At 38.0% G+C, this 24,647-nt stretch overlaps 1 protein-coding gene across 1 annotated transcript in view; it reads left to right on the top strand.

Moving 5' to 3' along the window:
• The window catches only part of GALNT2 (polypeptide N-acetylgalactosaminyltransferase 2), an 89,887-nt gene extending 73,218 nt beyond the window's left edge, over positions 1 to 16,669 (top strand). Inside the window, exons 9-16 of the mRNA XM_053939315.1 lie at positions 821 to 908; positions 1,423 to 1,526; positions 5,390 to 5,516; positions 8,953 to 9,045; positions 9,240 to 9,323; positions 11,108 to 11,234; positions 14,880 to 14,999; positions 16,185 to 16,669. Of these exons, the coding sequence (XP_053795290.1) occupies positions 821 to 908; positions 1,423 to 1,526; positions 5,390 to 5,516; positions 8,953 to 9,045; positions 9,240 to 9,323; positions 11,108 to 11,234; positions 14,880 to 14,999; positions 16,185 to 16,340 (899 nt within the window). The 3' untranslated portion in view covers positions 16,341 to 16,669. The remainder of the gene's footprint in view (positions 1 to 820; positions 909 to 1,422; positions 1,527 to 5,389; positions 5,517 to 8,952; positions 9,046 to 9,239; positions 9,324 to 11,107; positions 11,235 to 14,879; positions 15,000 to 16,184) is intronic.
• The last annotated feature ends 7,978 nt before the right edge of the window (positions 16,670 to 24,647 follow it).

Here is a 24,647-nt window from a genome sequence, read left to right on the forward strand (position 1 = left end):
TCTTGTGCAGTTTTTTAATAGATGTTCATGATTATGAGCATAACCCAGCACAAAAACTGTTATGAAAGTGTTTCCTATAGGAAGTTTGTCCTATACCAGCTCTGTATCATTGCCTAAAAGAGGTAATTTTATGGCTCTAATGTAGAAAGCTGCTATAGGTGACCTATTGATCTTGTCTGTTCTAATGATCTTTGTGCTTCTGTGCTTAACTCACAACAGGCCCAGACTGGTTGTTAATGTGTGTTCACACTTACATGTATATGCATAAGGAAAGTAAGATTTTGGTGCTCTAGCACTTGCCTCAGGTTTAAACAATGATGCATTTAAAAACATAATGTTTTTGATGTACAAAGTTAAATGAATGTTGACAAGAATAGTGGAACCTACATAACTTGTTGTGACCTTCATTATGGAGAGCTCTTGCTGTTAGAGTACCTCCAAGAGTACTGCATAAAACTTGTGTAAATGTAAATATGAGATCACTGCTAAAGAGTGGAAATGTAGTTATTCAGTAAAGATTGTTGGGAGCATTTGTAATGGCTGGAAGATCATCTTTTCTATTTGATGTAAGGAAGCCACTTGGGTTTCTGACTTTGTGAAATAGATCAAGACAAGAGAGCCGAAGTTATTTGGTGGTTGAGATTTACTCTTTTTTCTTTACATTTCATCTGGATTCCTCCTTGTTTGCTTTCTACCCAGACTTTTGCACAAGTTTAAATTTTTCATATTAATTACAGTTCCTGGTGTTTTTAGTGAACATTGTTATTACAACTTGAATGATGACCACAGTGATTTTAACATCCAACTTTTCTTCTTGAAGGCTTTGACTGGAATCTTGTATTCAAGTGGGATTACATGACACCAGAGCAAAGAAGAGCACGACAAGGAAATCCAGTTGCTCCCATAAAGTATGTCTGTACCACCATTTCTCAAATAAATTGTAGTTTGCAATTAAGCAAAGTTAGAAGTCATCTTCTTTGAGTCTGAAAGAATATCTTCACTATATCTTACATCAAAATTGAAATTTCATTCATATATATGGAGCATTATGAGATTCTCAGAAATAAATGGTATTTAAAAAATAATATAAAACACACTAGTTAATTGTTTATCCTTAAGAAAAGTAGATGTCAGTGTGTTTTGAGGGCTAAAAATACAGCATCAGTTTTAATGTTTTATTGCTGGCACAAATTGCCACTCTTTAAGTGACTTGTGAGCCAAATGGAAATTTGGAAGCTGCCTCAGAAGGTGGTCATGGCCATAGGAATGTGTGAAAACAACATCTGAAGTGATAGATGCAAAATAAGTTGCATTCAAAGACATTGCCAGTTTTTTCAAGAAGGTATTAGTCTTGATGTACAAATAATAGTTATCCCCATATTCATGGTTCTGTAACTAATTTAATTTTTCTTGTTTCTTTAGGACACCCATGATAGCTGGTGGATTATTTGTGATGGACAAATCCTATTTTGAAGAACTAGGGAAGTATGACATGATGATGGATGTTTGGGGTGGTGAAAACCTAGGTATGTGTATTATTTACCTTCTGATCAACCTTGAAAGAAAGCACGTTTCACCATTTCCTTTACTGTCAAAGAGTCATGGTTTTCCTGATTTTGTGCAAAGAGGGTTAAAACTAGCATTTAAATTTCATACACTTTATTGGCAAAATCAAAAACATTTATTTCAATGAAAGAATTATAACAAATGAAAAATTATATGCTAAATATGAGGGAATAAAAGTATTAGCTCATTGAGCAGTGACATTTTTTGTAATGGAAGTTGGTGAAAAAATTGCAGGCTGTAGATAGGCAATTAAATATAATAATGTTTAAATGCTGACAGTTGAAGGCATGTTTTTAAGATGTTGCTTAATTTAATCATGAAAAGTGGAATGCAGGAGAATGAATTTAATGTTATTACATACACCTTAATAAATCAATTAACTTAACTGACTGAAGAATTATCTGTTTCTGAACTTTGCCAGTAGTATTCTGCCTGGCATCTAAACTTAGTGAATTTTGTAGTTTTATACCCCTTCTTTAGCCCTATAAGGTATTAATGATTGAGAAGGCATTTTTCTGTAAGTCCTTATTTTCAGATGTTGACATGAGTGAGGTTTAGACAAGAGGGAGGAGGGGCTGAGAGAACTTGTACTTTAGCCATTCTCCTTTGGCCTGGTGGTTAAATCTGGCATTAGTAGGTTTTTCTGGCTATTTGCATTACAGCATTGTGCAAAGGCTTTCTCCAGTTAAGGCCAGTATATTTGTTTTAAAACAAGAAATATTTGAAAGAAACGGAATTTTACACCTCTCAAGAATTCCAGTTTGTTATTAGTTTAGTTTTTTGGGGTAGAGATGCATCTCAGACATTCCAAGTAGTGTGTTTTATGCTTCTAAGCATAGAAGCTTCTCTACTGCACATGCTAGCTGCAAAGTCCTGAAATACCTTGAACTTGTAAAAACCCATGAGTATTTTGGGTTACTGAAATCTGCATATGCATTAAGCAATATGCTTGACATACAAGGAAATGTCTGCTATGTGGAGACTTGGTAACCGAATGTTTAACGCTGCTGTAATGCACTGAAAAGCTGGAAGTGCCATTCCTACAGTCCTGTCTCTGACCATCCTGTACAGTACTCAAAGAAACCCTACAGGTATTTTGAGCAGTTACATTCCATGTTTCTGTTGTCTTGCTACTTTGGCTGTATATTGCTAAATTGTATTTATGTAAACACAATAATTTTTCATTTTTAAATGTCCTGGAAAGTCATTGGATAAATTTAATGCCACAATACTTTTTTGACTCTGGAAACCACTTTTGCCACTCGAGCACTTAAATATTTGATTAATTACAAGCGTGTTCTTGAGCTACTGCATTTTTTCTGAACACTTAGCAACTACTTTTATGCTTTGATAATTGAGGCCTTGATAGCAGGAAAGGGCACAAGCAACAGCTCCTCTCTCAAGGATGCCAAAAGATGTTTGTGTTGTTCCTGCTGTATTCAGTTCCTCCCCCTCCATGGGAAGAAGATGGAGACTTAGGGGTGCCTGAAAAGCAGGCAGAAGGCAGCTAATGTTTTCTTCCTAGCTGCCAGACTAATTGAAGATGAGTAAAAATCACATGGCATATGATTTAATTGGCAATAAATGACACATGCACCAGATAACTGGAAATCTGTGATGTGCAGTTTAAAATTCAATGTGCACACTTGTCAGGCCTCTTTACTCTCAAGTATAGCTCTGTATCAGGGGCTTGCTGTTACATGCAAATAACCTGCTAAATGGACTAGCAAAATAATTCTGCGCATCATATTCATTTATAAAAGCTAGCATTTTTCCTTCAAGCATGTACAGAGCAGCTGTTATGAGGTTTTGTTCACATGTCAGTATCAATTTGACAAATTTAAAGATGAACCTGCAATATTTTCTCTAAATTGCCCAAATTACCATGAAGATAGGTACATTCTCAGGCTGCTGCTAAATGTAACTGGTAATGCATGTGTGCTGTACAAAAAGTGGATCAAGGTGAGTTCAATCCCTTCTCCAACTCAGAAACTTCAATTCTCAGTATGTTTGTGATGCTTTTTGATTGCCTTAGGAGAATCAGAGTATACCAGAGAACTGGGTGAACCATGAGAAGGTTTGGGTCTAATTTGAAAACCTAGGCTTTTCTTACCGGTTTTCCTAAAATCAGGTAATGAGTAAGACATTCCTTGTCTTCTATATTGATGACACACTCTAATAAAAAGAACATATCTGTTAGAGAAATGTTACTTCATCTCATGAAGAATTTTTTACATGCTGCTTATGCCTTTTCATTTAAAAACTATGTCCATTGACTGTGCTCTGGTAGTAATATTTATTTTCCTACTGTTTGAGTATAACAAAGGAGATGTCTTAATGGAGTTTGTGGGGTTGTTTTGAATTTTAGTTGCTGTATATTCTTTTTTCTTTTTCCATGCAGACTTTAGAAGCCATATTGGTGCAAATAATAATTAGTTTGCTTCTCCCTATGTTCTAGTCCTTGCTTTGTTTCCCACTGAGCTATTTTACATAATGTTCACTTTTTTTGAGATTCTTCACAATCTAAGGTGCTGGAGGGTATACAAAAATGAAAAATTAGTTTTGCCTGTTGTCTTATGTGAATTCAACTGGATAAGTCACTGTCAAATACAATGTTTTCATTCATGTTTTTGGAGTATGATCTGTCTATAGCTTGAACTCTGTTGACTGTCTAGGATTCATGAATATTGTCATCAAGAAGAAAGGCAGTTAACTTGCACTGTCAACAGTTGAAATCACAGCATCTCTTTTTATTTTCTTCTAAATTTTTAAAGTTTTTCCTGGACATGTGATCAAGACAACATGTTCTCTAACTTGTGGTTGTGGGGTTCTGTGATAGTTCTGTTTTTTTCATATTTAGTTTTTGAAGTAATTCTGCTATTAGTACTTCTGTGTATGTGGAGGATGGCTTCTGAGGGAAGAAGGCATGCCACTTAGTTTGTCATAGAAGATAGACACTGACTTTAATTTAGAGCTGCCTTTTTTTTTTTTTAAGCTATGTAAAGACACTCGTTATGAAGCCACATGGTTATGAAGAGGCTTGAAACTAAGGCTGTCTTGTAGCAGCTGTTGGACTAAAGGGGGAATCATCAAAATTCAAACAGTGCTGCTGAAAACACCCTTCTTACTGCACTGACTTGGAATTAATGTGGAAAAGTTTTGTCTCCAGGTGACTTCTGCCATCGGAAGTCGAAGTTGAGAAAAGTTTTAGACCTTTGTCTCATCACTAGCTGGCTCATATCATTAGTTTGGCTTAGAGGTGTACTGTCCATAACCTTCAATTTATGGAAGTTATGTTTTTATTTGGTCTATCCTCAAGTCAACATTGACTTGATATAACTCCTTGCACTGTTTGGGAGTGTTTGTTTATCTGCTGTAATGAGTTGACATCTCAAATCTATTGGTTATTTTAGTTTGCCTTGATTTCACTTATCTTCAGTAATTTTATTTTCAGCGAAAAATTTTGTTATAAACTAGGTCATTAATTTATTTGTTAAATGTACCTGCAATTGTTTGCTGTTCAGATAAAGCACATATACCTAACTCACTGTCAAATTGCAGCAGGATTTATGGATTTGGGCAACACTGGTAACTTCAGATAAGAGAGGAGACACATTTTACTTCCAAGATAGTATGTTTATTTCTGCTAGGCTTGCAGAATCTTAAATGCTTTAGATATATGCCTTTGTTTATCCTAGAGTTTATTAAAAAAACTGTCTTTCTTGATATTCTCAACAACAATCACTAAAAGCCTTCTCTGTAAATATAATACAAGATAACAGTATTTTATGATGTTGGTCTTTCATTCCTGTTTTTATTTCAGAGATCTCATTCAGAGTTTGGCAATGTGGTGGGAGCCTAGAAATCATCCCCTGCAGCAGAGTGGGTCATGTATTCCGTAAACAGCATCCTTACACGTTTCCCGGCGGGAGTGGTACTGTGTTTGCGAGGTAAGTGCTGAATAGCAATGGTTTGGATTTCCTCAGATGATCAGCAGGTGGCAGTAATTTCATTTTAGGGATCTTGTCTTCAGAAAAATTTCAATATTATCTATCATGGTAAAATATTAATTAAGAAGAAACTAATGACTTTGAGTCAGCTGTGTAGGTTGAGAGAAGAAACCTGAGAACTGAAAGAGAGAAACTTCTGGTGGACACAGAATCTGAGAATCTGGAAAATAAGGAAATGCTTAGCTTGGCATTTCATCAATATTGTGTGTATTTGATTTTAAAGAAGGCTTTATTTTCAAAACTATCATAAAACTTTATTTTGTAGAAACAGTTCCATTGTTCACTGAAAGCCAGAATACACTAAATTATGAATATGCTTTGCTTGCTTTTCATTAATACGTGATCAGCATGTGAGACACAAATGATTACAGAGACTGATTTCAGTATTTATGCCAGTCTGTTCTTTATAATATTTGCCTTACCTGTGCTATGTTTAAAAATGCATTTTCTGTAGATGTAAGAAATTGTAGTTTTAAAGGCTTAGATTAATATGCTTGTTAATTTTCCTGTTGGTATCCATGCATAGCAGTAGCTGAAATACTGAGCTGTTTCCTTGGTTTCTCTTCTATGAAGTGTTATGAACAGCATGGTCATAGTGGTTTTGACTTAATATGGATGAAAATATTGCATGAATGTACTGAGGGCATTTTGATCACGGCTGTATCAGTTGTAGCTGAAGAATCACTGTAGATTTTGGTTTAGAGATTTGAACTTGGTGCTTAGGGGGCTGGAGAAGTACAAGTCTCGGCTAAATGTTCTGTGGGCTAAGAGCTGGAAATAAAGTTGTTTATTTACACTTGAAGGGATGTGGAGCCGAAACTGTTTAACATGAAGCAACACAGAGTGCAGATGTACTTCAATTCATAAGAATGTTCTAAGCTGCTGATATTTTTGGACTTGTGTTTCACTTTAGACTGAGGAATCTCCTTAGGGTGTAGTTCTTCCCTTCCATACTGGTTATGCCACCAAGGTGACTTTAATGAATTTAATATCTGCTAAAATAAAGTCACTGTCCTGTTTTTTTCAGTATAGTAAGCACTCTAGTATTTTTCTTCTTTTTTTCCCATTCTTTGAGATATATATTTTATGCTGCAGTGAAAAACGAATAATAGTACTTATGGGAAAACAAAAGCTAGCAATGAAATGTCCTCACTACATCACATCTCTGTTCCAACATTTTTAGTGTGCATCAGGAGGAGCGAAAACTTTACCTTTTAAACTGCATTATGTAAGCTTAGAATGCAACTGGTGTTAGTTTAATGAGATTTTGAAATGACAGTGTCATAACAAGTAGTATAGTTAATAAAATTGAATAAATGTATGAATATACTGTGCAGTTTTCCCACTCCTGCAGCTTTTCCATCTTTGGGGTGCTGCCAAAATACTGCTTTTCTTGTGCTGTAAGTAGCTTTCTTGGATGTCAAACCAATATAATGGGATGTGTTAAAATCAATTTTAGCAATGAGAGAATGAGAAATCTTAGGTAGTAGGATATCCTTGTAACACAGGTGTTATAACTAAGAAACTTGGTGCATTGAATCTCTGCTGGTAGTGCAGTTGGAACGTGTTGGCTTATGCCATCGTCTATCTCTTGGCTGTAGGCAGCTTGTTCTGGACTCCTCTACTTTAGCTGGCTAGTCAGAATGCACTGCCTTTTGGTAGCCCAAACAGGTTGGTAATTTTGGATGAGAGACTGGGAGTCCTGTTTTGTGAGAGGGGAGACCACATCACCACATCCTGGCTGTGTGATGTGGGCAGGGACAGGTTGTGTTCAGCAGGATTTGTGTGACCAGTGCTCCTTAACACAGCACTCCAGTGAGCCAGTGAGCCTTCCAGGCCCCAGTCTACTCCAAGCAAAGCTGCTTCTGATCTCTCAGTGCTCTGTTTCATTAACTGGCTCGACATTAAGTGCACCCCATTCTGTATTCCCCAGCACCCTGAGTTCTTTGGGGCCTTGCTAGTTCAGGCAGTTCTCAGCATCTACACAGTGCCCATATTGGTGTTGCATTAAGCCTGAGCTGTTCTTCATCCATGAGTACGGGCAGTGAGATACAGGCAGGCATTCTGACCTTGAAAGTGCCTTTCAATGTCAGAGTCATGAAACCCTGGAGACATTAAACCATGGTAACCAAGTAGTTCCTGTCTCACCACCAAAATCTATTTGGCCTGTGGGCAGCCAAGCTGGTTGCTGAGCAGACAGGAGGGGCTGAATGACTGACACTCATACAGGTCTAGAGACTGCAGGTGAAGATACACTCATGTAGCTTCTAATCTGAATCTAGTAGGATTTTGCTTACAAAAAATTAAAGGAATCTTTGCAAGGAAAAAATCAGTCCTCAAACAAAAAAAATATTCAGGTCTGTCTTGTGAAATTTTTATTCCCCATATCCTTTTTGCTCAGCAACCTGCAAGCCTCCTCACTTAATTCTGATTACATTTTCTCTTTTGAATTGGAAAATCGTATTAGAGAGGTTATTGGCTTACTGAGTTCACACCAGTTGCTTTGGGTGAACTTTCTGCCAAATGTAAAATAAGCTTCAGGGCATGGCAGTTACAAGTGAAATAAGACTTACTTTTCAAAACATAAACAATAGAAGTAAATGAGTTTTACATGGAAGACAGGGGAGGGAAAAAGCCATTGGGCCCTGTTGCAGTCCAAAAGGAAATTTCAAGATACCAATTACATAAATACAGGAATTTTAGTTAGAGATGTTTGATTAGAAGTAAAATATTTGAATTAGGGTTTTTTCACATTTATTAGGATAATCAGTCTCTCCCAAATTTTAAAACATTTCCTCTTACCTCAGCTACAGAAGACTTGTTTGTTTCATAGCCTTAAGTAATGTAACAGCTTGTGTCTTTTTGGAATTTTGAATGCTCTACTGGTAGGAATAGGATGAAGAGTGAAAATATCTTGTCTGTGTTAGTGTATTTGTTTTCAAAAATGTAAAAGACATTTTTAAATATTGCTAGTTGTTAAGATTTTTGTTTCAAATTAGCTTGCTTTATCTAGGTGAGCATTCGCTGACATTGTCTTCTGTTAACTTACTCTTATAAAAAGATCAACCAAACATCTGCCTAATAAATTCCATTAAGTTTGCAGAAAGAACTGAAAGATGTGTTAAATTCTGGATGAAAGCCTGAAGCAGTGATGAGTGTGGAAAAGATAAAAATTTCATTATAAATGCATTGATTTCAGTTATGTTACTCTAATGGTTTTCTATTACTTGGGTCTTTTATAGGGAGTCTGCTGCCTGACTTGAGGCAACTGACTGTGTAGTACTGGGAAGGGTTAAAATCAATCTGAGGAAAAATTGGATGGCTTAATTGCACCTAGAGAAAATATAACCCATGTTTTTCATATGATTATCCCTAGAAATACACGCAGGGCAGCAGAAGTCTGGATGGATGAATATAAAAATTTCTATTATGCAGCAGTGCCTTCAGCCAGGAATGTACCTTATGGCAAGTAAGTCACAAGCGCTTCTTTGCCCTATTTGTTTATTCTTCATGACATAGCACCTTCTGAGGTGAAAGCAGTGCTAAATCTGATGTTGTCTCTTTAATGTATATTTCTACAGTTCTACTGTTCTTTTCTGTGTATTCCATAAAATACATGAAGACAACAGACTGACTCTGAAAACTCCCTTTTTTCTCCTCTAGTATTCAAAGCCGAATGGAGCTCAGAAAGAGACTTAGCTGCAAACCCTTTAAGTGGTATCTTGAAAATGTTTATCCTGAGTTACGGTGAGTTTTGGCTGAAACAGAGTTCATGTGGAGTTTTCTTTTTTGCCCTCCCCAGAAATAATTGGTTTCTCTTTCTCATCCTTGGATGTAAAGGATGTGTTTTACTTTATCTGTGAATTCAATGCTGCATGCAGGTTTATTTGCTTTTTTAATTAGTTCTGTTCCTAAAGAATAATTTTTCCCTACTTAGCTGCTTTTTCTACTTACAGCAACTACAGCTGCAGTATTTTAGAGAACAGTGTCCAAAGGACTGAACTTGCCTGAGCTTGAAGTTAGTCTCCTACACAAGCCATTTGCTCAAAAGCACATATTCTGTATCCTGTTGTCATCCCTTTACAGCTTTTGCCTATGCCTAAACACATGCCTAGCTCAGCGAGGAGACTGAATCTCATTGTGGTACAGATGATGACATTCAGCAGACAAGAGGGCCTTGTGTGTTTGGCAGACAAGGGTAGATGTCTAAGGCTCTGAGAAGCTGAGTCTCCTACTCATTCTTGTCTCCGTTTCTCTTGTCACTGAATAATCACTGACTTCTGGGAAGGGCTGGGAAGAGGGAAGTGAGGGATGACACTGCTAACAGTTTTTGTAATGTGAACACATCCTAGCTAATGAGAAATCCTCGAAGAGAAATACTTTTTGAAAGGATAGAAAGATTTTGGTTAAATGATCCATTAAGAAGTATGTTGGTCAGATCTGAACCCACTAACTAGTCTAACTAGACTGTCAACCTAATATTGGTGGTCTAGTGGTGTAAGATATGGTGTGTATCTTGTAAGAATCCTTGAGGTTTTTTTCCTGGGGCCACTTCATGTCAGTGGTGCCAGGTAACTGCTAGTGACATGCAGGCTTGAGATGCAAAAGCAGCACCAGCTATTACAGCCCCAGTGAAACATGCGCAAAACCATACCTACTAATGAGTCTCATAAAAGAGACTAATTTTGACCTCAGGATGATACTGAGGAAGTAAGTTTTCCTTTATTTTCTCTTAAAAGTAACAGAGGATATTTGGTTTTGTTTAATCGGTGATAAAAAATGTCTCTCCTGGAAAGTGTGCTACCGTAAGCATTACTTACATGTCATGTTGTCTTGTTCTGTCATACCTCATGTGCTCATTCTGCTGGGTTTAATTATTATACTCATAGTCTGAAGTTTTTAAAGGCTCTGATATGCCTTTGTTTTACTGTTCAACGTGAACTCATGGGCTCTACCCATAACTGTACTTTGCTGAATGGACTTGCCTAGATGTTTCCATACTAGGAGTGTACTTTATGTGCAACCATTAGAAAATAGGTATCAGAAAAACTTGATTTCTTTTTTTCAAATTCCTAACCCCTTTTTTAACATTTCAGTAAAAACAGTCTGAGAAACATGTAGGGTGTCCTATTTCTGCCACAAGCTGTGTGGCCTGAAAAGACAAAAGGACTTGATGAGCTAATTGGTAACATTAAGCTTTGAGTCACTTTAAATGATAAGTAATCTTTAATTTGATTTTTGTGCCAAGTTTGCATGTTCATCCTCCTTCTCTGGTACAAGTTTTCTGGTACTGTGTGTGTGGTAAGCTTGGAAGTTTACTCATGCTTCATCAATTCATGATTAGATAATTGCCTCCCCTCAAAAGATGATTGAGATTTCCAGATGAGAGTCATCACTCATCCTTAACTTCCCATCTTAAAAATACACTGAGTATTTTTTCAAAAAAGGAGTTAAAAAAAAAAAAAAAAAAAGAAAAACCTCCCAAACAAACCCTGAACTGAATCAATCAGATATTTCTGGTTTTGTTTTAGGGTACCTGATCATCAAGATATAGCCTTTGGGGCTTTGCAGCAGGGTACCAATTGCCTTGACACTTTGGGCCATTTTGCAGATGGTGTTGTTGGAGTTTATGAATGTCATAATGCCGGTGGAAACCAGGTCTGTATGCCATTAATTTTGTTTTCTACAGTAAGTCTTAAACAAAAGAAAGTGAAGCTAAACTTTTAAACTCAAGCAGTTACTGTGTATTGGTGAGAGAAAAATGAATCCAAACCAGCACATCAGTTGTTGCTACAGATGGGCTAAAAAGCTTCTCCCTCAAATATAATTTTGCGTTTTCAGGATTGGAACCTGAGCCCAGAGATTCGGTGAGCATCACATTATCCCCTTCCTTTGTCACTATTAATATTTGCTTTTGCACTAGAGGCCATAGCTTCCTTCCCAGGAGTTTTGTACTTGCATAGAAAGCTTTTTTTTTTCAATGAAATGGAGTGTTTGATTTTTCTGGGGGGCAATTTTTACTTATGAAAATATTTGTGTTGCATTAAGCATATGTCCTAAGATCAGCAAAATAAAAGAATGCTTTGCTGTGCTGCACTGTTAGTCATTTACAGTTTGCAATAATGGAGTATAAAAAAAATCTGTCATAAATCCCCATTTGGCTCTTCTAGAAAACAGCAATGCCTAAACGTTCACTCACAGTAAGGGGAGTGTTTTAACAAATCCTTTCTAATCCTACTCCTAAACTAATTGTAAATGTGTCAGATCTTTAAATGAGAGCATTACTTATTTCAAAGAATCTATTTATGCAATTGTGATTTGGTTATCATTCATGAAATACAGACAGAGGTTCTCACTGCTTTGTGTGCTGCTTTGTTACTAAATCCTTGTCAGATTAAACCTGATTTTAAATAAAATGTAATATTAATGTGTCAAGTACAGCTGTTAAAATAGAAGGCTGACCAATTAAAAACTACACTTGAATGAGTGTCAGAAGTTTGCTCTAATTTAAATTAGAAGGGGAGAAACCTAAAATAAGATGAAGCCTAAAATGAGGTAATTTCCTGGAAGATGTATGATGACAATTCATTCAAATCAACATGTGAGAAATGCCTCCTTTTCCTATAATTAAAGAGAATTTATCCGTGGAGGCTTTTTCAATTACCTTTATGAAAGTACCCTCATCTTTCAGAAACCACAGCGGGGTTTTTGGGAGAAAGGGTAGATGTGTTACAAGTGCCTTGGAGCAGAAATCTTAGAATTTTCTGCTATGTTGTGTGTTCTTTGTAGATACACAGTTATCTTCCCCTTTCAAACTCCTCTCCCCTGAAACTGACCCTCTTCTTCCTATGTATGTGTTTTTTTCTGTGGCACTGACCTTGGCAAACCACTATGCACTTGCTCTGAACAAATACCTTTGAGAGGACGTTCAGACAGGTTAAGAGGCAGAATGGGTCAAAACCAAGCAGAACTCATAGGGTTGAAAAGAAATAACAGCATGGGAGGAGAGGGATAGGGAACAAACCACAATCTTTAGATCTGTACTTCGTGTTTTCCGCCTTATTCTTATCAGGAGGTTTTTTTTAGGGAGTTAAGGGCACTTGGATATTACAGGCTGTGGCAGTCTTCTATAACTTGAAAAGTGTACTCTGTCTTGTGTTCAACACAACTTAAAATACAAAACCTAAGTAAAAATGGGATTTCTGCCCCCTTTTCCCCTGCTCTCCCCTCCTCCAGGTTGGTAGAACTCAGTGGTAGTTGTGCACCTCCAGAGGGCTGAGGTGTGCTTGTGGTGTTCTTGACAATATGCAAATATGCAGGGTTGTGATAAAGAGCTAAAGGTAAAACCAAATGCACTTAGATTCAAGGGGAAGGTTTCAGGTTAGTTTATATACTAACTTTTTATTTCTGATTTGACACAGATTTTCTCAGATATTTTGATTTTTGCATAAAGCTATCCAATTTCCAGCCTGTGCCCTGAGCATGTACACTCCTTGCAATTTTTCTTCTCCTCTAGTGTAGTGGAACTTGTTCCATCTTACCTCCATTTTAGTCATAGTTACTGATCTGTGGAGGAAAGTACCTGTACACTATGTCTCGTAATATGAAGAGGGCATCATGCAGATGTTTCCAGCAACAGAGCTTGGAGCTTTTATGAAGCAGCTGTACTGTGACTTTTAAATACGTTAACTTCTTGCATAATTTCTGTTGTGGCTGGGGCTCATACAGCCTTTTGATGGAAGGGTGAAGATGTATAAAGGCAATAATTTCAAGGCTCTAACTCTGACTACAGAGTTCTCAGATGCAAGTTTTACTACATCCCTGGTAGTATTTTCAGCTGTCATTTTTCACTATAAATCTTACCAGGGAAGAGTTCGAGGGCATTTGTAATTCCTGATAAGCTCTGAAAAGAACTTGCTTAATTCCTTCAGTTGTGGCTAAAAAAAGTGGCTATTAATATTTTATTATATATTAATGGTTCTTGTTGACATCTTACAAACTGGACAGAACTGAGAAGGCAAGTAATTTCACTGTCATCTGAGTTTAACATACTGAGAGTAAAAGGAGAAGTTATCAGCTTAAGGGTTTGGAAGACAACTAAAGGGGTACACTGATTTGTCCTGGCTTTGCTTTGTTTTCCACAGTTGTCATCATTCTAGTACTTGCAGAATATAGTACTCATCCAGTGGCTTGTGACCTGTATGATTGTGATTACTTGTTATCTCTTGGGTTGAAAATTCAGACAGTGTTCTGAGCATCTCTTCCCAAAGAGATTTAATAAGTTTAAAATCTGCTGAGTTTCAAAGTAATTATACATTTATTTTATTTCTGAAACACTGATTAGATGCAAAATAACATTTAAATGTTATTTAACATACAGGCTTTGCCCTGTATGTCTAAGGTTTTGTATTATACAACTCTAAATCCTCTTTAGTTGCTCAAGAGAAGCTAATCATGCCATTTTAAGTAGTTTATAAGCATGATTTGGATCATTAGCCTGGCTTTAATCAAGTGGCTTCTTTCCTCAAAGGATAGTTAGACAAATTGAGACCAATGTGGATGCTGGAGACCGAACTTGAAAGGAGAGAGGCATATGGAGAGAGTCTGAATATCAGTGCAAGATCAGGCTCTGTGTGAAAAGATGCTGAGATCAAACAAGCTGGGCAGCAGTACATACAGAACAGGTTCTCTTTGCTCTCTATTTAAGAGTGGCATATTTAAATACATTTAACAGAGATTCTGTTGTACATCATGCCTTGGATGGGAGGGAACATTCTCTCTACCCCTTTTGTGTATTGCTTTCTGGTGGTCTTTATTGTATTAAGAGCTGCTGTTTCCTCAGTGTGGTCCATGTGCTTTCATCAGTGTGTGGGCAGGGTGGCCAGTAGTGTGCAGACCAAGCTTTTAGGGTTTTTATGTATCTAATTTATATATATATATAAATCCACGAAGAAGAAAGGGAAAAGTTTAATACACACACACACATACAAAAACAAATATCTAACTAAATAAGCATTTGGAGGAATATCTTCTATGAGGCCCTTTGTGACTGGCCGCAGCAGCTGGGTAAAGCCAGCAGAGGGAGCAAACAGCAAGTTCAGCCCTGAGCTCATGTGAGGACACTGAAGCAATTCGAATTACTATTTGAAAAGGACATTTCATCTCCTGCCCTGTGGGAAACAATGAACTGTTCTAATGCTCGTACATAGCTATTTGCAGGATTTTAACCTGTGCTGTATATGCAGAGGTAGCACGTGTTAACATACACAATTTTGTACATTTTTTGTTTCTTCCTTTTTGTAGGAATGGGCCTTAACAAAGGACAAGTCAGTGAAACACATGGATTTGTGCCTTACTGTTGTGGACAGAGCTCCCAGTTCACTAATAAAACTTCAGGGCTGTAGGGAAAACGACAGCAGACAGGTTAGTATGTCATAATTGCACTCTGCAAACAGTGGGGAAAACAAGGATGGTGAATAAACAATGCACTGGTGATCTGTCATATCTTCTATAGACTCTACTTTTACTGTTGTTTGTGTGTGAAGCTAGGATTCATGATGTCATAAAGACAGAGTAGGCTTTATCCCAATGTTTAACTGCCTCCTGTGTCTTCTGAAAGAGTTTGTATATTCCACAGTGTCTTTTTGACAGGTCTCACTCAGTGAAGTTGGAATATTATGTATTCTGTTTCTCAGAAGAATGTAGTTTGGCTCTCCTTCTTTTCAGTTGTGGCCTGTTTATACCAGCACTAGAAATCCTTAAATTCATTTTTATCAGTGCAGCATTGTAACTTCATCTATTTCCCATGCCTGAGGAAAATCACATTTGCAGAATCATGCCATCTTTTTGATCTAGTCATAGAACTCATTTCTTTCTGCTCAGTCATCAGTTCTGATCATCTGTCAGTTTCCTTGCTTCTATATCTCTGTTTGTGAAGACAGGTAACTGAAACACTGTTTATTGATGAAGGAAGGAATTTTCTTGCCACGCTTCAGAGAAGGAAACTATAAGGAAGCAAGATTTTCTTGATAAGGTTTACAGGCATAATTTGGTAGACATACAAGAGAAACCACCCCCCCCCTTTTTTTTTTTTTAAATCCTGTATTTGGGATTCATTCTGTCCTTGACATCATCTTGGACAAAGAACTTTTGACAGCACAGATTGCTTATCTTCTGTAGAATTGAAAGGTGTCTGACAAATTTCTGGATTTATGTAGAGTTGTCTATAGTGAATGTGCTTCTTGCTTTTCTATGCTCAGTATTGTAGTGGTATGTGGATGGATTTTGATTCTCATTTTTTTCTTCAGACCAAGGGTGTCACACAGGTAACAGGGTGGAACAGTGTATTTGAGAAGTTCTGAACTAGAGGGAAATGTGTTGGTGTATTCTGTGTCTTGCAGAGTGTTAGCAGAAAGAACAGCTGTTTTGGCAAGGCTTGCCAGAACTTATATACTCATACTCAAGAATCACCTAAACTGTTCCCATTATTGCAGTTTGTACACATTTCCAGGCACAAGCCAGGGAAGCTTATGAAGACTTCAAAGGACATAATGTAGAATTCTTCCTTTTCCTGCTTTTCCAGGTCAATAACTGTGTTTTCTCTTCCAGAAATGGGAACAAATTGAAAGCAATTCTAAACTGAGGCATGTTGGCAGCAACCTCTGTCTAGACAGCCGAAATGCCAAAAATGGTGGTCTCACCGTTGAGATCTGCAATCCTTCTTTGTCACAGCAGTGGAAATTCACACTTAATCTGCAGCAGTAGAAGGACTTACAAGCAAAATGCTGTTTCAACTGAAAAACATTGGGCAAAGTTTTGATTGAATTACTGATGTATTTCTTAAAACTTTCCACGGAACTTATATACCTCAGTATTCCACCTCTATCTGAAAGTAGAGTGCTGAAGCAAACACCAGGGATCCAGGGGACTCGGAGCACTGCAAGGATGTCACTGAGCATTACTTCACAGGAAGAAGGAATTGTGCTGCAGACTTCAACTGTTCCTTTCTGTCTTCAGCTACTACTTGCACAGCAGATAATTAACTCTAGGAACAACTGACGTACTGTAAACAAAAGGATCTGAAGAAACATCTGTGGGGAACAGTGTGGGAGGGAGGGTGGGAAAAATTACTAGGAGAAGGTCATTTGAAAACTCCATTGGAATAGAAGTCATGGTTTGTCATTTCCAGAATCAGAAGTGTCATTTTGAAGTTTTTTTTTTTTTTCTCCTGTGTGTACTTGGTAATTTGAATATGAACTTTTCTATGATGGACTCTAAATATAAATATATGAAAGTATGTATATTGTCAGCTCCCAATGATTTGTATCAGTTTTCATCATCCTATAATTAGCAACAAAGTGATTGACATATGTATAACCAGAAATTGGATCGGAGTGCTAGGAGAGAGAAACTCTGAGGGTGCAGATTTTGTGCTGCTGGGTGTGATGTCCATGCTAACACTGGATGCTTTTGCTTTGCAAACTGGATCTACTTCTTAACACTTCACCCTTGCTGGAGATCATGAAACTCAGGAGGAGGAGAAAAATATCAGAGGAAATCAATGCATCTGCCCAGATGATTGCGTGGGTTGTTTATTCCAGCTCGGGAATTCATCACCTGTGCTCTGGATAACGTTAAACCTGTACTTTATATTTGTGTTGATAATTTCTGTAGTACTTTGTCTTTAAAATATTTCTTACTTTGTTACAAAATTATATAAACTGCACAGAGCTTTTGTGCAGGTGTATTGGTTCAGCAGAGTTTTATTCTGGGCCCTAATGAGGAAAAAATTGTCTAAAACTCCCCCTTTGACTTGTAGAAATAAGTTAGAATTGAAACCCCACTGAAAACAGCACAAGATCTAAATTTTAATTTGCAAGGATGAGCAGCTATGTAATATCTCTGAATTGCTCTTGCTTAATTTATAGGCCTACTACTGGGGAATTTTCTTCCATTTTGTTTCTTTCAATGTTGCTTTTGAATGTATTCAGGCTTGACTCTGGGAATCAGCCTGGATACCTGCATAGCCTATGCGTTTTTAACCATAGAACTTGTGCATTTTGCAGCTTCAGTCCAGCTGACGTCATTTTTATAAAACAATGCTGTCAAAGGTAACGCCAACTTTGACCTGTCCTTTCTTATGTTTGCATAGACTATATACGTTTTTATTAAAAGCAAATGCTTCAATGAGCTTTTAAAATGAGAAGGAAGGTAAAAAAATATTAATAAGTGAGACACTTTTGACAAAAATTAGTGCAGACATGGAATGTCAGGAAATGGTTTTGGAAAGATGGATCTTGGGAAAATATAAGGGTTGGTCATAAGGAGATGAAAAACATCTACTGTGCTGTAGTATGCTGGTACAGTTCCCCTCTTTCTTTGTCCTGGAAGTAGAGTAGTTCCTGATTTTTTTATTTTCCCTTGGCTGTACCTATGCATCAGGTATAGAGATGGTACTCTCATAGGCAAATTGGTTTCACTGTGCCCGTAGATACCTTACATGTCTGAAGTTATGATCTGCAGGTACCTGCTTACCTTTTGGATGGGGCCCTTAAATCCAGTTTTACCCATCCATCCTCATCTGACTTTTTTAATAAATAATTAATACTTTTTCTCTGCTTATCCACAATCCACTTTCTCCAAAACTTGCCTGTTTTAAAGGCCAGTGGATAAACTATTTTCAGCATTTAGTCTCTCCCTGTAGCCTTTTAACCTAGCTGAGAACTTGAAGAACATATTTCATAAACATAGCAATAGATGCCTTCATGTTTTGGAAAACAAATGCTGAAATATGAGCTCAGTAGCAAACCAGTTGCTTGGGGCTTTGGAAAACAGAATTTAAAAGGAATTTAAAAAATCCAACCACTCAGCTTCAACCTTGGAGGTATTTCCATTCACAGCTTTGATCTAATTGAGGGTGGTACTAATTGAAATCAGCAGCTGCAACTCTGAATATTGACCTGCCTCTTATCTCTGAATCAGAATTGCTAGTAAAAAGAAATTGAGAAAAAAAAATCCATATTCCATTGCTTAAGTCTTTAATGACTACAATATTCATAAAGTAGGAATATCTTTTCAGTAATTCCCCATGGATGTTGTGCATAGGGGTTTTAATATAGGAACCGTATGCTTTTCTTTGCGAGAATGGACAAGAAGTGGTATCCTTTTGTTATGTTTACATGACAGTGTGCCAAAGTTACTTACTGTGATTTTAGGGGTTTTTAATGCTGAAGAAATTCATCCATTTGAAAGATAAATTAAGAGCCCTTGAAGCAAATTGTGATGGAGTCTCCTGAGAACTTTTCTTATTGTCTTCAGAACAAGAATGGTGATACTGTTTATTTTGCAGATTTTCAAAACATAGTTTGGAAACTTTTTTTCAGTTGGTTTAAAAAGTCTGCTGTACAGAGCTTGTACTTGTTCATTTTATAGATGGAAACCATCCTTGAAAATTTGTTTAACTTAAATAAAGAAGAACACTTTATAGATAAGTGTGTGCTGGTTAATAGAACTGAGTAAAGCCAGTAAAAGTCTGCTTGGAGCTTGTAGGTTGAAATAGTTTTCAAACACTTCGTTTCACTTGGTTGCTTCATAAAGTTCCTGTTCTATAAATGTGTATATGTGGGTGTATATTTGTATTTATGAAAAGAGATTTTGTTTGTGTTTAATACTGTAATTTTGAGGAAATTGTCTTATTTTAGAAGCTGTATTACACTGAGGAGAGGGTTAATATTGACTGTATAGTCACCTGAAAATACATTGTCAAGGCACTCCCCCTCCTGCCCCTCTAGGCCTGAGCTTCTGGAGATTCCTGCTGTGCCCCTCTTTGCTCCCAGCAATCCCTGTGCCAGGGCCTGGTGCACCCCTCGGGGTGCCTGTGCTCATGGGCTTCTGTGGTCTCCTTGTTCTCTTGTGCAGGGTGGGCACTCAGGTGCCTGTGCTGCACGAGATGACCTATTGTAAGTATTTAAACCAAAAAATAGTTTTTTTAAAAAATGAAGGTTTTGTAGGGGGCAAACACTGTCCAGCTTGTAGAGTTTGCGAATGAACCTGCACCAGGACAGCTGGGGAGGGAGCAAATTCCACTCAGGAGATGTGAAAGGAGAGTTTTCCTGCATGCCAACAGGGCATGGCCTGGCATCCCTTTGGCAGAGCTGGGGTGCAAGCTAAGTGGGCTGGAGATGGGACCAAAAATCTCATCTGCAACCTTCTGTGCAGCCTCAGAAATGCCAGGTCAGCTGGGACATATCATTCTTTCTTTTGGGGCACATCATTCTTTTGGGGCACATCATTCTTTCTCACTCCATGGCATAGAGGGCTGAGTTCTTTGCTCCTGGTCTAAGAAATTCAGCTTTGCAGTCAGCCCCAAGGGCAGGATCAGCCAGCAGAACCTGCAGAAACATCTATAGGAAACAATGAAACATTTCCACTCTTTTAATTGTACTGACAGGAAGAGTTTTGCCTAACAGCCTGTGGGAAAGAAGTCAAGAGTACAAACTTTCTCAGTGTAGTAGAGGTCAGTGACTTTCAAAATCTAAATTAAATCAAGGAAATAGGTCTTTAATATTAATGGCAGAAAATATAAAGGTCTTGTCAAGCTGCAGTAAACAAAAGGAACAATTTTCCATCTGCAGATTATATTTGAGAATTCAAATGAAGATTCTCTATCTGAAATGGCCTTTAACACCTGGGAGCTGGTAGGTGATACCTAAATATAATTATAGTGGGCTTCTGGAAATAGAAGCTTTTAATCTAATTTAGTGTTAAATGTAGGAGTCTGTTACATCTCTGCCTAGAGTCTTCCATGCTTCCTATGTGTACAGTTCTCAGTTAATTTCTTAGTGTGAGTAACAGGACTGAATGAAACATCCAGCGAATTTTTGCATTGCTGCTGACCAAGAACTCCCTTGTTGCCATAATACTTGAGTACATAGATCTGAAAAAAAGTTTCCCATTCAGTTTCTGGAAATTCAGGTCATGCTTTTTAGCAGTTTTTTATGCATGGGTTTTCTCTGCTTGCTTGTCGCTGTGCATAAAAGGAGATATCTTTGTACTGGTTTTATAAGGGAATATTTAAGCTTTACTCTTTGTGGATTAACAAAAGCATTTAAAATCCTGATTTTTCAAAAAGGTGCCTTTCTGTATTTGCAAGGAAGATAAATTTTGGGAGAGATAAAAAGTCTGCAACCTTCTTGAAGTAAAGACTATTGTCTTGTTTGAAGTGGATTCTGTAGAGCACTGCCTGGTTCCATTCTGGGGTGTTACTGCCATAACCTTAGTTGTTTTAAGATGTTTAATTTTTGAACACAAATACCAACATCCACTTTGCCTTACTTATTTTATTTTAAATGTAGATGCTGTATGAATTTACATGGCCACAGGTGGCACACAGGCATCACCTGTATCCTCCTTCAAGCATGAAACTCAGTGAATAATTTCATAGCAATAGCTTTTTACAGATCGCTCTAGCAAGAGGCTTGTTCCTCTACAGAATCATTTCAAGTGAATGAAGCCACTGAAAAAACTCTGGGATAATAAGCCATGATTACAGAATGAGCACAAATGTCAGGGTTGCAGCTTTTGGTAGTCTGCACATTTTATTTACAGCTTAGCATCCAGTAGCTGTCTTAAGATCTACCAGTAATCAAGCTTAAAAATTTGGAATAAAGTCAGTCCACAGATGTTCTCTCTACAGCCCTCCAAGAGGTCTGAATGGGTGCAAAATACCCTTTTGATTTGGCTTAATTTCTTGCAGCACAGCAGTAGGTTGCTGCTCTGTATGCAGGAAGAAGGATCTGTTTGATTTCAAGTTCCTAGTTCTACCCAGAAGATGTTTTTAATCCAAGGACTTTTCGAGGTATTTTTAATTAAAAAGGATCTGGGAGTAGCAAATAGCTTTCTGTCAAACCTGTATTAATTAAAGGTCACCTTTGGTAGTCTGGTAAAAACAAGGTTAGAAAATTACTATGAAGTGTCTGTTGTGCTCTGATGGTGTGATCAGCACCACTTCTGTAAAATACTTTTGTCAACTTTTGTGCCACCTCTCTCCCTGTCCAGCAGGTTGTTTTTGAAGTGACATGGGGTAGATTCCTGGTGGCAGCTCTGTGCTCAGCTGAGCCAGCCTGTTTGTTGCTGCTGGCAGGGAAAGGAATGTTGATCCTACCTCTCCTCCCTTGGGATAGTGTTTCTGCCCATTCCATAAGACAATATAGCGAAGGCTGGCAAAAACAAACAAACAAAGAAAATAACCAACAAGTCAAACGTAGAAAGTGTTGTCACTCTTGGTAGCTGAAAGCCCTTTGAGCTTGGCTTAACTAGACCATAAAATCAAGCCTTATATTTTTGTAAGAGAGACTGAGGTGAGGGATGCTCTGGTTTGCCTTCCAGTTGAGATGCCTATTGTAACAATAATAATAACTTATGCCAAAACAGGCTCATTGCTATATCTAAAGCCAGCAGCACCTGTAGTATCAAGAGAGGAGGAACAAGGGTGAGGGAGACTAAAAGATTTTAAGCTTTGCATCAAGGTTTTGGTTACAACATAAGGCCAATGTTTGGCAGGGAGTTTCCTACTAGAAAGGGATATAACATTTTGGCCAAGACAGTCTGGAGAAAGGAAATGCTGCACCGTGTGTGCAGTTTGTGCTTTGTGTGGCATGGAGCTCACCATACTGGTGTCAGGCTCTCTCCCAGCTGGTTTCAGAATGGTATGAAGACATTGATTTTACTTTTCCTGTTGAATGAGTTATTTGAGAGAGGGGGACATCTTTAGGTCATTGGTGAGGATCAGAGCTTCTGTCATGGGAGGAGCTGTGAAAGAAAATGAAAGAAAACACACACACTCTCTTCTTGGTGTCTCGGTAGAAAAGATATAAAAAAAAGTGAAGCAGAAGAGAAAGAGGTGCAAAGTGAGAGGGTGTGGAGAAGCAGATGCAGAGCTGCAGCTTAGAATGTATTTCAAAGTCAGTAATTCATAGTTTAAGGAAAAATAAGATCAGGCTATCCTACAGCATCAGCTGTAACATCTTCAGCAGTGGTATCTGTCCCAAGTGCTCAGCTTCTGTCTGGATGTGACATCTGGCAAGAGCTCAGATGTAAATGACTGGCTGAATTTTCAGAAGTTTTTAGGATAGTTAGGTTTTAAAAATAAAATTTAGGAAGTTTAAACATCTTGCAAAACAGATGAATTTGAGAATTAGGAAATCTTCAGCTGATCTAATTCTCCTTTTGCCAGCTCTTCAAATATAAGTTTGTTAGAATGAATAATTGCTTCCAGGCTGAATGTCTAGCTTCAACTGCCAGCCATTTCTCTGCTGATTATATTTAATTCCTTAAATAATTTTTTTTTCTGTAGAATCAGAGCTCCTGGAATATGATTCTGTCATTTCTTTACTTTTACCCTTACAGAATGAGCCCTTAAACTAGGTGAGAAGCAAGTTTTTCAGGTCACATATTGGTACAGCTCTTCCTGAGCTGTCCTCAAGGCTGATAGAGGTATGATGAAGAGTAAAGGTCCTCCTCTGAATTCCAGAAAAATAGGATGGGACCCCTATGGTTGTTACTTGTGTAAGATTCTCACTGGTGCTTCTCACTCACATTGTTCTTTGGGCTATGTAAGAAGGACAGCCAGGCAGTGCTCTGAATGATCCTGAGGGCTGTTACATCTTCCTCAGCTTCCAGCAAATCCAGTGTGGCAAGGCAAATCAGTGTTGGGCCTATAGCTGTTTATTTTTCTGGATGAAATCAACAAAGACAACACTGCTAGATGTCCACAAGCAGTGCTTGCAGGCAGCTGGTCGGAACTGATGTTCTTGATGGCCTGTCAGTTCGCTCAGGGAACATCCCGAAAATTGTTTGTCCACCTGGGAATCTCTGTGTTTCCCATTTTACAGAGCAGGATTAGGTGCTGGGATGGATCAGTGTATTTGCACATCATACTGGTTAAATCTTAAGATGGGAAAATGGAATATGGGAGACAAGACAGACATAGCTCAATTACAAGCCAAGTGGCACAGAGTGGATGCCAGGGATCACTTCTTTCCCTGCTAAATCTGAAGTCCTTTATCAGCAAGGAGCAAGAATTGTCCCATTTGAGCTAGAAAGGCAGGGTGCCTGTACAAGAAGAGGTTAGATCATAAACAGTAAGGAGTATATGGATAGGGAGTTAATTCATGCCCGCTCTTTACAAGTAGTAAGTGAGAAGACAAAGGAAAAAAAAAAAAATAAAAGAAAAGATGTTTCCAGGTACCAGGTTTAGGACAAAAGCTCTTCATGTTGTTGAAAATTACTCCATGGATGTGACAGCCCTTTCAGTGGAAACCAGGGCTGTAAAACATGCAAATGTATAAATGTGCACTGGGAAGTCTCTACCCCAGAGATTGATGGGAGCTTGAAGGGCCGGTGGAGATAATACTGTTTGGTTTTAATTCCATTCCTTTGATCTTTCCCTAGGCAGTTGGCTACTGGGTTCTTAAATCCTTTGGCCCATGCTGGTTCACGTTTTCCACCTGAAGTGTCCTGAGGCCAGACAAACACATGGATGCACTGAGTACCTTTGGAGCACAGCAGGCAAGAGAAGACAGTGCAGCACCAGGAACATGCCTGGGATGGCTCAGGTGAGCACATCCAGAAGGAGTGACCCAGCAGCTGGTATTTAATGTGCTGGGTGGAGAATCCCATCTCCAGCTCTCTTCTCAAATTACTTTTCTTGCTGCTTACAAAATGGCGCCCTCAACCTCTCACATAAAATGTGAAGATGTTTCTGGCTGATTTTTATATTATAATGGAAAATGGCTGCAGACAGTTTTTAAATTGCAGATTTTCACACTGAGGAAATATGGGGAAGAAATGTGTCTGGAAAGGATTAGTAAATTAATTTTGTGAATAGCAGTTTAGTGTCTTTGGGGACCAAATTCTACATGATTTTAATAATTTTATTCCTATCCAAAACTGCCACAGAAGTCTGCCCATAGAATTTGCATTTTCAATAGTCTCTTAGGTAGAGGATGGCATCTTTGACATTCTGGTGTCTTTTCATTGCATGAGTCCCTAAGGACAGTCTTTGAGAGCTTC

The sequence above is a fragment of the Vidua chalybeata genome, chromosome 3 (assembly GCF_026979565.1).
Source record: "Vidua chalybeata isolate OUT-0048 chromosome 3, bVidCha1 merged haplotype, whole genome shotgun sequence".
NCBI classification, from domain to species: domain Eukaryota; kingdom Metazoa; phylum Chordata; class Aves; order Passeriformes; family Viduidae; genus Vidua; species Vidua chalybeata.